Source organism: Triturus cristatus, chromosome 1_2, assembly GCF_964204655.1.
Source record: "Triturus cristatus chromosome 1_2, aTriCri1.1, whole genome shotgun sequence".
Lineage (NCBI taxonomy): Eukaryota > Metazoa > Chordata > Amphibia > Caudata > Salamandridae > Triturus > Triturus cristatus.
In genome coordinates this window covers 1,181,434,941-1,181,449,675 of record NC_140580.1, presented here as the reverse complement: position 1 = coordinate 1,181,449,675, position 14,735 = coordinate 1,181,434,941, and the positions used below count along the sequence as shown (strand labels likewise).

The 14,735-nt window shown below is 46.8% G+C and overlaps 1 protein-coding gene across 8 annotated transcripts in view; it reads left to right on the top strand.

The window, feature by feature from the left end:
* The window catches only part of ODF2 (outer dense fiber of sperm tails 2), a 433,573-nt gene that overhangs the window by 204,158 nt on the left and 214,680 nt on the right, over positions 1-14,735 (top strand). For all 8 annotated transcript variants that reach the window (XM_085614079.1, XM_085614083.1, XM_085614082.1 and 5 more), the window contains one exon: positions 5,651-5,802. In XM_085614079.1, the coding sequence (XP_085470205.1) occupies positions 5,651-5,802 (152 nt within the window). The remainder of the gene's footprint in view (positions 1-5,650; positions 5,803-14,735) is intronic.

The following is a 14,735-nucleotide window of genomic DNA, read 5'->3' as shown; positions in this document are numbered from 1 at the left end:
TGTATTTAAATTTCTCTGAATGACATCATCACCTCCAGTATATTCTCTAATGATGGTATTATGAAACTGTGAATAGTATGCTGTCTGATTTAGAACAATCTGCTGCATGCTCTAAAAATGATTTGTATGAGGATACATCTGATTTTGATACCATGTATTGTTACCAACATTATGATAATCATTTCTTGCAAAAAACGAGTATCCCATGTAATGTTTTTAGTTACTGTCAATGGGAACATTGCCCAACACCACCGAAAGGTAGTTCACAAACGTTTGCACAAAAATGTGCTTATTTTTCTGGGTTTAACACTTCAGACCCGACCTCATATTATTATAAGGTTGCACCTATGCCAGCAAAGAAAAATATGCTTACCAACACGAAACAGATATATTCTGCTTCCTTTATTTCCCAGCTGTCTTTACAGGGTTTCGACTTTTGGAGGAACACCATAGACACAAAATCTGTCTGGGGGACTTAAGATTGGCAAGTTCAGGAAACTGAGGCATTATTTAGAGCATGTCTCATACCACAGTAGATTATCTTCCTGAACGAAACAGTACAACACACTTCTTGTCTTGGCCTAGCTAAGATCAAGGACTTGAACACACCTCAGATTCCCTCGCTTTCACACTTTGAGGGATGGCAGAACTATAAAGAACATAGGGTACGCCAGATGACACTATGCATGAAGTTTCATACAATTCATCGGTCCCCTTTGGAAGGGATGGTTAGTGTGGCCTATTGACACAAATAGGTGTCAGTCAAGATTCAAGGGTACCACTGAAGGGTTTAGTATCCATAGGCCAGACCAACGCTATGTACAACGGGAACATCCGGGGGTGGTGACATCCTACAGTGTTGGGAAGTTATGCCTAGATTGGCTAAAAACATCAACACTGTCCCAGGTGAAACACTTATCCATACTTTCAGATGACATGGATTTAAGGGATTTTTTGCTAGATCCTTGGAAACCACGTCGTAAACGCTTATTATACGCTATTTACAACGAAGTTTGGAAAGTCTCTCAACAGGAAGCTGTGAAGGGATTGCGTGAAATTGACAGAGTTAACCTAGAAAAGGCTTTGGTAGTGGTCGACAATGGCGTGACCACACTAACATCCAGGATTTATTCACTAGGCAACATTGTGTCTTCTGCTATAGATATAATGGAACAGGATCTATCCATCCTACAACATGGGCAATCACAGTTACAATCCATTTAATTACTAAGCTGGACGCTACAATCATTGCGCTCTGGTTGCATGCCCTGGCGATACATTAACAGTACGTTGCTGTTCTCTGCTTATAATCTAACATACAGGCAGACAACAATGGCACAAAGAGATGCAAAATATACAATGCTGCACATTGAAAAATTGGAACAATTGCCTTTCACCGTGGCCGAGTCACCGTCCACAAAATCGTTAATTCATGGCCATATAACATTTCCAGTGACATTTCAATTTCAATATTGTGTACAAAACCACCAAGTAGGCAGATATGAAGCATTGGGTAGGGAATATATCCATGAATCTTGGGAATTACCGTACAGATTTAGATGCAGTTATAGGGACACTGGAGTATTTCTCAGCAGTACAGACTGTGAGAGTTCGTTAAGTGGGTCCCTAATTTGTCAGGATATGATTCACGGAGCTTGCAGTGCTTTGTTTGCAAACCTGTCTTGTCACTTAAAAGGCTCCCCAGCTGCTGTGCTTCATCCAGTATTCAAACTGCTCTCAAACCTGAGTTATTTGATGTTGAATGATCAAGGTTGTTATGGGATGCTGCCAGGCATTGCATATCTGGTCACAGTAAGTTCCAGGGTTACTTGTTGTCTGCAAGTATTGTTTCCACCGACCCACACAGTCAGGGAGGGCTTCCGCTGGTCCTACTACCTACCTACCTACCTGTAGTGGGTATCCTGGTTTCAATTTTCTTGCTACGCAATAGACATTCCAAACACCAAAGAGATGGAAAAAGCGTTCTTGGAGCGAAGTTGCCGTGAGCGCATGGTACTCCATCTGGGCACACCTAGGCTTCTGGAGCTAAACGAGCATTGGTTTCTATCATTCAGATCAGTCTGGGTTGACTGCGTCTTGCCTGTACTCTGCTGCTTATTCTGCGGACATGAATGCGTGTTGGACATCTCTCTAACACTTCCATCGGTTGCGTTTTCGGACGTAGATGTACTGCTGAACCCATTAAAGGCCCACATAGCACAGTGTCCTCCGCGTATTCCAATCCTGATGTCAGCATTCTTAGAGCCACCACGGGATGCTTCAGCTCCTGTTGGAATGGACACTGGCTCTGTACCAGGCTTACAGACATCAAGTGCTTTCTCAGCAACGGCTGTGGGAACCAGAGAAAATCACCTTTGCTCCATTGACCTGATCCAAGAGGTGTTACAGGGACCGTCATCTGCGAAGGCAAGCAGCAGTGATGTTGCGTCTCCCACACAGGACACACAAACATTTGGCTCCTCATGTGTTGGGAACAATTCGTTCTTTTTCGGAAAAAACCTAAATTGGAATTCGAAAACATCTTTTGTTTTATTTTTTCCTCTTCTGCACTCACTGAGCACAATGGCTTACGGTGAGCTCAGTTGGTCTAACAGCATATTGACTATTTAGAGGACTTGTATCACTTTTACATATTTTTTTTTTAACCCATACCATGTTTATAGATGTTTTTAATACTCGTAGTTTAGCACTGTCTTTTATGCTTTTTAAACAGGCATATTTTAGCATTTGTTACTTTGTCGTCCAGTCGGATGAGAAGTGGTGTTATGAACCCCAATATACCCCAATATAGGCCTAGGTAGTTACACAACCTTTTACCTACATTCGTCCTACCATTGTTCTACATAGCTGGTTTGGTGCTGACCTTTTATCTAGTTGGGTGCTGCATAAATGGCGTGTGGTTTTCTCTATCCTCATTTATTATGCATGAGGATTCTCAGTATCATAGCAGGATTACCATCTTCTGCATAATAACTCTGTATAAGGGTCATCACTATTGTCATCCTTGGCCGACATGCCCACAGTACCATGACACACCTTGGTAGAACCCTTGAGGGTATCTTTTGTGTATATAAGCACCACCTCTTCGCTAGACAAATCAGAGGAGAAAGACTTCCATGCTGACACGCTGAAATGAGACGCTGAGGTCCCTGCATGAAGACACTTCAGCAAGCAATGGTCTCATGTTCGATAGTTGTCAGAAACTATTCGCTCCTTGGTAAGAGGGGCTCATAGTGGCACTGTGAGCTCGCTGGTCTACAGGCGAACATATCCTGGGGATGTGTCTGGAATCAGTCTAGATACCAATCCCTTCGTTTATGTTGTATAAATGCACATCCTATAAAGATTTGTAGGAACTACACAACAGTTCTAAAGAACTGGCCTCTGTTGTTTCTTTGTGCGCCACGACCTCTGTGCGCTCTCTTGAAGAGGAAGAACTACCCTGATCTTGACTGGTCCTGCCAATTGTTCTTGCAGTAGCCTTGGCCTCTGAGAGGGCCTTACGTGTAGAATCGGGCGGTCGAGCGCCCTCTTCCTCGAACAGCCTGACAACATTTTATGGGTGGAATATCTTTTTGATGGATGCCTGTACCTTATCTAGGGACGTACAGGATGAAACAACTTTCCCCAACTTTTTTAGAAATGGTTCCCCAAAGATGCCCCCCTGGGCAATGGGTCCAGCCTCTGAGGTTGCCAAATCCCCCAGTTTGGGGGCCTTTTGATTAAGAGGGATCTTCTCCTCTCCTTAGATATCGCGCACATTTCCAAGAAATTACAGCACGTTGTGTTTATCTGGAGAGAACCTCAGGCGGACAGGTTTACCCTGCTAGGTCTAAGATTTTGGTCACTGTCTCAATTGTATCTAAGAGTTTGTCCTGGCAGGACTTCCAGGATCTATTGATGCTCTTTTTTTGGGTTGCGGATCTATTTCGCCAAGGAGGTGGCCGTCCTGTTGTCTATGTCGGGGGTTAGGGCCACTTTATCGGCCAATGAAGGACTTGGACTTTCCGCTCAGAGACGTGCTTGGGCCTCCTTCTGGAGGGGCTTATGGAGGCGCTCCGCCACATACTTAGCAACTTTTTTGGGAAGGGGACCTTTCTGCAGACCTAGGATGAATAAGGTCATCTTGGTCCCAACATGTCAGACTGACCCTTGGAGTTGTCCTGGGACGGGATAGGGTCGGTGGCCGGGTTTGGGCGCCATGGTCTGCATGGACGGACTTCTCATTAGAGTCTGCTTGGGAATCATCGTCCCCCCTGCCAGGAAAGGCAGGTTCAAATGATATCTCGAGCGTAGAATCCAAGAGTGCCCCCAGGTCGTCCTCAAGACTGGTAAGCCTGGCAAGCAACGCCCTCTTAAGGCTCTTAAAAGCGCCCAAATCACTCCTGTGTCCGCCAGGGGATTTCTGGGAGGGGGAACCTCCATACTGGGTGGCATTGGGCCTAAGAATGAATGTGCAATTCTAATGAGTCTCCTTTCCAGAGGCGCAGTCGCTGATGCCCCTGCCTGATGGATTGGTGCATCCACTGCATCTCAGATTACCGATGGGGACTCCTCCTCCATTTACGGGCAGGGTCGCTGCAGATAATTTATAGGCACCTTAAAGGGGCTGCTGATGCGGTACTGGGCAGTACCAGTGGTTGTGGGTGCGCTAAATGATGCACAATTGGGATTTCCCGCGGGGCAGAACACCCTGTAGTTAGGATAGGATTCCCGCATCAAGAAATGGTGAAGGAAAAGTATAGTTCTGGCCCGTTCGTGGTACGGGCGTTTTGCCGCATATTTATATACAATAAAGACCTTGCGGGGCGTCTTGGCTTCCAAGCGCCCGGGGAATACATCTGGTAGTGTCAGTCACGGGTGTATGCTTGTGTGTTTGTATTTTCTTGTTGGACAGTTTGCTTCCTTCAGTTTGTTGGGGATCTGAGACAGGTGGTATCTCAATGCAGTGTGTAATATGATTGTATGGCTCTGTCGACAGCGATGAATGGTGGAGCATGTGTAGGTAGTGTCAGTCGCGGGTCTATGCTTGTGTGTTTGTATTTTCTTGTTGGACAGTTTGCTTCCTTGAGTCTGGTGGGGATCTGTGGTAGGTAGTATCTCAGTGCAGTTGGTTAAAGTATAGCTGTGTGTTTCAACATCCATGTGTTCTCTTGGTCTGGGGTGTAGGTGGAGTTGGTGTAAGTAGTATCTTATGGTAGAGTTTGCCGTTTAGCTGGGGTATGCCCTTTCAAGAGGGTTGGGGTAAGTTGCATGGGTAGTATCTCAGTACAGTAGAGTGGGAGAAGCTGGTATAAATGGTAACTGATTGTATCGTTTGCAATATACTTGGGATTTTGCCTCTCGAGAGGGATGGGTGTCTCTTGTCTGGGGGTGGGCAGTATCTCAGTGCAGTGTATTAGTGTTTCCTTGTCAATGATTTCCATTGGTCTCGGGGTGGGAGAGGACCCAGGGTGGCTACTATTTCAGTGCAGAGAATAACCTTGGCTGAGCATCTATCTGGCAGAAGAGCAGTGCCTGTCCACCTCATGCCATAGGCCAGATGCTGTGTGTGATGTTTGTTGTTAATGTCTGTGTCCTAACTTGGCTCTCAGCCTCTCACAAGTGCTTGACTGTTCATCATGTGCAGGTGGAGTCGCAAAGGAAAAGCCAGTGCCACCGCTCAAGTAGGAATAAATCACATGACCGCTGCAAAGAGGATGATGCTTGCCCTACCGAAGCCGAAAATGCAAGACTCAGGCGCTGCATCGATCGCATCAAGGAGGAAAAATCTTGTCAAATGTATGTACCCTAGGGGGGCAGTACCCTGGAGTAGGTGTGTGTGCTATACCGGAGCAGGCTCCATTTGTGTGCTCTACCCTGGTGTTTGTGCTGTTTAAGGCGGGCTTCATCTGTGCACTGTACCCAGGGGATGGTGATAGTGGTATGTGTGTACAATACCAGAATAGGCTCTATCTGTGTGCTGCGCCCTGGGGATTTTGATATGTGTACGTGCTATACTGGGGCGATCTCCATTTAGAGGCTGTACCCTGGGTATGGTGGCACATGTAAGTGGTATGCTGGGGTGGGCTCCATCTGCGTGCTGTACCTTGGGTATGGTGGTTTGTGTAGGTACTATTCTGGGGCGGGGCCCATGTGTGTGCTGTACCCTGGGGATGGTTCAATGTGTATATTCTATTTACCCCAGTCAGGGTGAATGTTTATGTACTCTTAACCAGGGTCTTGAGAGGCTGTGTATGTTCACTGAATTCCAAATGTCAGTCTTTTTGTATAATCTCTACTACAGGGATCCGTGTGTGTGTATCAATACGGTGCTAAGGCCTCTGCACCACCTCTGTGTACGCTAACCTGGGGTGAGCTCCTTGCTTAGATACTATATGATGCAAATGACAACACACAATCTATCACTTCTTCTTACAATTAAAGGTTTGGACGTCTTTTGGTAACTTCAGGATCTCTTGGGTCTTTTGCCTCTTATTAAGTTTACAAATCACAATGAATGTGTTAAAGGTGCCAGGCAGAAGGATACAATAGAGCGCTTTGCTGTGATGTACTTGTGTTTGCCCCAGTCTCTCCTGGCCCTTGTCTGTCACAAGGCAGTAGGTATGAGTCCAGATTTTCAAAGTCAACTTAGTTATACCGAGGTGCACCCAGAATGCAGATCTTATGGCTTTTTTGCTTGCAATACAATGAAGCACAACTTATTTTTAGGTACAAACATCCAGTATAAACTCACTAATTTAGAAATTGCCCATGCGCACACTAATAAAGCCCGAAGTAGCCACCTGCTTGTGTTTGTTGTAGAAAACAGTAAATAAACACAGTGAGAGTGGGGCTATTGAACTTCTGACATTTGGTCCAGCAGGTGGAATTTGAAATATGATCAGTGCCAAACCAACTAAATTGATAGAATTCCTGTGTTGTAACATTTATTTTTATTCAGTGTTAAGACCATTCTAGAAACCCATTGGCAGTGTCTGTCCATTATGGGGATCGTAAACAGATGGTGCTGGTTACACTGCTGAGGAGTTGCTGCTCCGTGCATACATACTGTTCATAGCATGTGTGGCTGTAGTTGCACATGTCCTGCATATTTCTGCCATCTAATGATGGGCTTGGGTATTTGTAAGCTGTTTTTCTTCTGAGAGGTCTTTCGAGTAACCAGGTCTGATAGGATTTGTCCTGTATTCGGTACTGCATATGGGCACCAGCTCCATTGTAAGATTGTTTTTTGCCCAGTGGGTGAGAGATAGCATAAAGTGGTGAGTAAGGATAGTGGGGTGATTGTCAGTACAGTAGGAGGGTGCATGTGAATCTACAGCATCACATATTACAAATAAAAGTTTACAGGGTAACATATTCTGTTAGCATATGTGGCTGTACGTACACATGCTCTGCATAGATTGCGATTCCACAGCACTACATGCTATGTACAGATTCTTAAAGGAAGGGCCACTGAAATTATGCAATTGTGCGGCCGCAGAGATTTTGGTTTAATGATAAATTTGCCGCATACACCACATAATCCATCATTTGCTGCAAAATCTGCAGATTTTAACAAAAATTAAATCTTGTTTCTAATGCAAATGGTTAAAAGGTTGCTAAAGACGAAGCCACACTTGATACTGCCAGTGGAGGGCCCTTTGCAAAGGTTGACCAATCACCTTTCTGTAGCTTATTGCTGTGTTTGGGTGTCAAACTGATACCAATGAGTTGCAACGAATGCCCAGATAGTCTTAACAATTTTAAAAATGCTAATAATTTTCTCAACCCTGCAACATAATTTGGGCCTTCCCTGCCGCTTAATTCCAGTGGCCCTGCTTAAAGAGTACCTTACATACGACCTTTGTGTCTGAAGACTTGGACAAGATGCATGAGAGATTGAAACCACCCTGTCGATGTCTATACCACGCTTCTTAGTATAAGAACACCTCAAATGATGGGCAAAGACCAGTCAAGAAGGCCTCTGTACAAGTCACCTTAGATGATGGGTGAAAACGAGTCTAGAAGGCCTCGGTACCAATCATCTCAGATGATGGGTAAAGAAAAATCAAGATCTAAATACAAAGGCATCTCAGATGATGGATGAAAAACATTCCACCCCATGTTTTTTTGTGGCTGAACAACTCCGAGATGTGAACATTCTAACTGAGAGTGCTGTCTGCAGTGGAGGGGGGTTATATTTTCTAATGACAGTTTCTGATTAGTGTAGAAATGGACGATCCTTCACTTATGAACTTGTATGCTAGTGTCTCTGTGATTCCCCTGGATGTAACGTGAAGGTTCCTTGACGATTTGGACCTCCTGTGCCTCATGGAGGAAGACCTTCATGTAGACGAATTGCAGGAGGCTGTGATTGACAGGCACGCTGCAGGACACCTGGCGCGGACGGGCTCCCTGTGGATGGTACAGCAGACGGTCATTGGCTTCTTACTGCTGCATCTACCAGAGACCCTTCAGAAATCCAGACACACCGTTTCCCTTCCACACTCCCTGCGGGAGGCCCAGATTGTCATGCACTTGAAGCCTGGCAAAGATCCGATGGACTCTAGTTCCTATGAGTGGTAGCCCATCTGGTCTACGAGGACCAATGTGGCTTTATGCCTGATATTGGAACGCACATGAATCTGCTGAGACTATCCTGTGTGCTACTTTCTGTGGCTAATGCAAACAAGCATTGGCATAGCCAATAGGTCTCGCTTTTGGGACCTTCTAAGTATTTAGTTATGCAGCACAATATCCTTGGTGCAACCACATCAACTGTTGCGTGGCTAAACACTTATAAGGTCCCAAAGGCGAGACCTATTGGCTATGCCAATGCTTGGTGTGGTTGTGTGTGTGTGGTTGTGTGGTTGTGTGTGGGTGTGGGTGCGGTTGTGGGTGTGTGTGTGGATGTATGGTTGTGTGTGTGGTTGTGTGTGGTTGTGGGTGTGGTTGTGTGGCTGGTTGTGTGTGGTGTTGTGTGTGTGGTTGGGTGTGGGGTTGTGTGTGTGGTGTGGTGTGTGTGTGTGGTTGTGTGGTTGGGTGTGGGGTTGGGTGTGGTTGTGTGTGGTTGTGTGTGGTTGTGTGTGGTTGTGGGTGTGGTTGGGTGTGGGTTGTGGGTGGTTTTAGGTGTGGTTGTGTGTGTGTGGTTGTGTGGTTATGGGTGTGGTTGTGTGGGTGGTTGTGGTTGTATGTGTGGATGTGTGTGGTGTGTGACAGTAATACTAAAAGCCTGTCAAAATAAAGGAACACACATAGAGTTTGTGGAAAGAGAAAGCACGTTGTAAGTCAAACGGGTGCAGCAAAGCATTAACATAACAACAAAACAAACAAGATCACTTAGCGAAGACTGAGTGCTGATAATGGATACACACAGCCCATCATCTTAAGAGTTCGATTGCAGCCAATGTGCACTCAAACCTGCCCCCTCCTTGTGAGTTGCACCCCATATTTCATGAGTTGAAACTGCTGCACCCACAATAGCGCTTTGAGATCTAAAGCGCTAAATAGGTCTAATCAATTAACCAGTCGCCAACATGCTGTGCTTTTAAAGAGAATATGCCAAAAGTTTCCAGCTTCCTCATCATGTCCTCATGAAAGCGCCAACGAAAGGACTCCCTGAATGGAGCAGCAGACATGAAGCAGCCGCTGCGATCAGAAATAAACACTGTGAACGTTGTCCAGTTTCACAGTAACATTTCCTTGATATTCTTTAAGTCACAAAACAGTAATACTAAAAGCATCTCAAAATAAAGGAACACAAACATCGAGTTTGTGGAAAGAGAAAGCACATTGTAAGTCAAACGGGCGCAGCAAAGCATTAACACAACAACATGGTCTTTGATGTTTGATGTTCTTTGAACGAGAACATCAAAGGGGCGCCGCGTAAGTGATCGCGAGTGAAAGTGATCGCGGGTGCTTAATGAGCATGAAGAGGTTTGCCAGCCTCTGCTCCTAAGCGCGCGCCCGCGCACATGCACTGTAGCTCTAGGCTGGCCATGGTAGCATTTTTTGAGCCCTCACACAAAGTCTCGCCAGACCAGCGCATGCGCTGGGTCAGGCGAGACCTAAAAACAGTTGATGGACAGAATGCAGAACAATGTCATACATTCACCCCAGTACAGAGATCTGGGCCTAAATCCATAATTTGTTTGCTCACCATGCCATTCCAGTTTGAACCCAGCCATATGCAAATCAGTCTTGACCCTGTGCCTCATGGGAACAGTCCAGCCCGAACTGCCAAGCCAGGTCCTCCCTGGGCTGGAACCAAGCATCCTAGAACCGGTTTCGGGGTTTCACCCCTCTTCAGCCAGGATAGCTTGATTCCAGTGGCATGGAGAGTACGGGACTCACGTCTGAGCATACCCGTCCCACTCGGGGTGACAAATGCAAAAACAACAGTTTATGGACAGAATGCAGAACAATGTCATACATTCACCCCAGTAAAGAAATCTGGGCCTAAATCCAGCATTTTTTTGCTCACCATGCCATTCCAGTTTGAACCCAGCCATATGCAAATCAGTCTTGACCCTTTGCCTCATGGGAACAGTCCAGCCCGAACTGCCAAGCCAGGTCCTCCCTGGACTGGAACCAAGCATCCTAGAACCGGTTTTGGGGTATCACCGCTCTTCAGCCAGGATAGCTTGATTCCAGTGGCGTAGTGAGCACGGGACCCACGTCTGGGCATACCCTTCCCACATAGGGCGAACAGCAAAACACACAAGATGATGGACGGAATGTTGCACATTGGCAAAACATTCACCCCCCGTCACAGTGATTTAACACAGTGGTGCACTGGGGCATGCTCCACGGCTGGAGACCTTTATCTAAATGGCACCTTTCTCACGATGGGGAAGCCCAAGACTGCTTTCAATTGCAACCAGCCCAGTTCCTAAAATATGCTAAGATATTGCACACAGCTTGAGAGCTCTGGGTCAGTTTCCCAGCAGAGCCAGAGGAATCACAGATATTATGGCATTTGCTGGACCTGGGCTCCCTAAGAGGGATGATTTCCTGAATTTGCAAAGCTCTGAAAGCAGACCTCAGGGGGGATGTGGCTGGCATTTGCTATTGGTGGTCAGTCGATCTGCCGGAATTCCTCACAGAAGTTGAATGGTATCGGTGTTTGCACAGGTTCGGAAGGTTGATAACCACTCATGCTTCAAACTCACGCAATTCCACTACTTACATTGCACCGCACCTACCTAACACCTCAACGACTGCATAGATTTTAAGCAGCGCACTCTGCCTCTTGCCCCCGATGCAGAGTAGAACTGGCAATGTTCCTGCATATGACCTGGGATTGCACTACATTGCAGACTTACTGGGACAGGAACTGTATGAATAGCGAGAGGTTACGCATGTTCAGATAGAGACCTCGTCAGGCATTACTAGCTGGGCCTGCTGCTGCCGCCCCCGAAACAGGGATCACAGATGAGACTTAGCTTTGCCTTGTTGGGACTGGTGCTGGCTAAATGACGCATGGCAGTCCACTGGACGCACCCTGGCCCCTCCACGCTGGACAGATGGAGGGAGGACAAAAATGAGTTGGGTGTGTGGTTGAAGAGCAATGGCTAAAGATAGTCCGCACCAATGAGAGTGCGGAGAGGGACCTGGAGCCATGGGGCGACATGTTAGATGGTCTGACAGATGAAGAGTTGGGGCAAGCTATCCCTTCCAAATACTCCCTGGTCGTGAATTTGACTGTATCCCCTGTAACTGCACGGATGGATTCCCCAGACACTTGAATGAAGTGTATTTATGTATGCAAGTATGTTGGCTGGATGGGCATGGAGGTGGGAGCGTTTGAATGAGTGTGTGTGGATATAGGTGTGAGCCCATGGGCAGGAGGATGAATGCGAGTTTATATATATCCACAACTGTCGCCGCTTCTGTGTGCGGTTTAAGGCAAAGCAGCTCCCATGGGGCTGGGCTCTGCATGTCCTGTGAGCCTGTGCTGTCCGCCGCCTCCTGCCTTTCTGGGGTGGTCGACTCAGCCCCTCCACATATCCCTGACTTGCCACTCCTACTCTCCGGACGGAGGTCCTGAGAGGGACGATCGCATGCACTGGTTAGCTGCTGCCACTACTGATAGCTGTTGTTTTATGGTTTGACTTGCTCATCATGGGCACTTGTGCGTCCTCAGCCCTCAGAACAATTGCTCAGCTTGAGTACATTCACCTCCTGGTTCCACTAAAAAAGCAAATTCTTGTTGTGTTGCTGATGGATCTTGCCAAAGGCGTCACAGCTCTAACTTGATCTGCTGGCAGAGCTTAGGACTTTACCCAAGTAAAAGCAGCTCCACTGGTTCAGGGGCAAACTTGCAAGAATTGTTTTATGTACTACAAGCTTTGAGGAATAAGCAAAGGGAGTCAATTTCCACTGCCAGTGAGGTCATCGGAAACCATCTCTTTAGTTTCAGCTCGTAAAAAGATATTCTCAGAACACATGCATTCCATACCCCAAAAGTGACAATTGTACTTCAACTACTGATCGGAGAGGATTTTTCTCATGGTTTTCATTGGATATCCATACATCATACTGCTGCAGAGAAGTGGTATAATATCGATGTCCCAAACATGCTATAGTTTTAGCTTGACAGAATTAGTGACCTGCATCTTAGTGGGTAGTTCTTTGTTACCAATGGCCATATAGATGCATGCAAGTCTGCATTCAAAATTACTGTTGCTAGGTCTCAGGTTCTGCAGAGACGATCTCTTCCTTCGAATGTCTGGGTTTATTCCACGAGAGCCCGAGTGCTCTTTTCCAGGCACATTCCTGGCAAAGAGATTTGTAGGGCAGCAATGTATACCAAACTGCTCCCCTTCGGCAAGTGTGTTCTTTTTTCTAGTTTGTTCAAGAGATTTTGATAAATAATTCAACTGTGGAATTTAACCGCAGGTTGTGAGATTGAGAAAAAGGTTGTAGAGTGCTACATTCACTGTTAGTGTACCCCTAGTCAATAGCATCTCTCACCTAGCTACCTTTGTCTACCATCAATCTGTTGTGCTGCCTCTAAAAAGAGGAAACGGGAGTCCTTCTCTTGCATAGATTACATATTTTTTTCTGCACCCCACACCCGCAGACTTCAAACTGCAGAAAAACTGCCCCGGGGCTTGTCCGACCAGTCGCCAATTTCATTACAACTATGCCTTGACCCTAAACCCTCATCATTCTGCTGGCGGCTCTCGCCGAGGCAGCTGCAGGAAGATCAATATAAGGTATATCTCCATACATCTAGTACTGATTACTTTACACATAACACAGGCACAGTCGAATCCCCTACAGATTTATGGGAAGCCATGAAACCTACACTTTGGGGGTGGGGGGGGCGTACATAACATTTTGCACCGCTCGGCGTTGACAATGCCACAAGAAACTACTACAGAACAATGCCCGGCTGATTGACTTGAAGCATAAAAGCAGAGAGGAGGACGGGGGCACTGCGCGCAGACAGCTGCTCAGCACACAGCAAACACATGCTAGCGATCTGCTAGACAAAGCTAGCCTCTACTGGCTCGCCACCTGTAGCCGGATTTATCAGTGGGTCGACAAATCCAGCGCCTTGCTTCACCGCCTGGGTCAACAGACATTATGCCCACAACTTTGTCCAGGTATATGTGGCCCGGATGGGAAGATACTTCGAGACCCATCACAAATTGCAGCTTGGTTTGCCACATACTTCAAGCACCTTTATGCCCCTCGAAAGATCCTACATGCCAACACCATTCATAAATTCCTTGCAGACCTGCCCCCCCTCACCCCCCCAGGGCCCTTACCGATTCGGTACGTGAGGCAAGCGTTGATGGATATGAACTAGGGCAAGGAACCTGGCCTAAATGGCTTTTCCTGTGAATCCCTTAAAAAAATACCAGCCTCAGCTGATGGTGCCATATCTGGCAGACATGAATGCCTTCCTCCGGACTGGAGGCACGCAGAAATGGTGATCTTCTGAAAGCCGGGTCGACCGCCCGCACTCCACTCTTCATAAGCCTGATTTCGAAGCCAAACTCCTGGCTAAGGTAACTTCTAACCGCCTAGTCCCTCACATTACAGACGTGATTCACCCTGACCAGGCTGGCTTTATGCCCAATCATGCATCACGGCACAATATTCGACGTGAGCAAAATACTATTGCTGCCGTAAATCAACTCCGTGAACCGGCTGCACTCCTCCTAGCAGATATCGACAAGGCGTTCGATTCGCTTAGCTGGACATATCTCTTCGCTTTGCTTAGCCGCCTGAACATCGGTCCCCGTCTTCTCTCCTTAATACTTTTGCTGTATGCTGACATCACAGCCTCAGTTCGCATAGCAAACTCCATCTCTGGAAGCTTTGCTATCGGGCGGGGAACTCGTCAGGGATGCCCCCTTTCCCTGTATTTATTTGCGCTGGCTATGGAGCTGCTGGCGGCGTGAGTGAGAATAGATGCTCAGATTTATGGTTTTGAGTGGTCGCAGGAGGTTTCGGACTGCATAGCGCTCTATGCGGACAATGTGCTGTTCTTTCTCACTCAGCCCAATAGAACTGGCCCGTGACTGCTCAGAATTATGCAAATTTTTGGTGAAACGTGTGTCCTCTACATGAATTGGGGTAAGTCCTTTTTGTGGCCCTTGCGTGCGGTAGACCAGTTGGGCGAATGGTCGCGGGAGGTGACGGTGGTTCTCTATGGGTTCAAGTATCTAAGGGTATTCCTCTCTAATTCTCCGTTCATCTCTTGGGACAGGAATCTG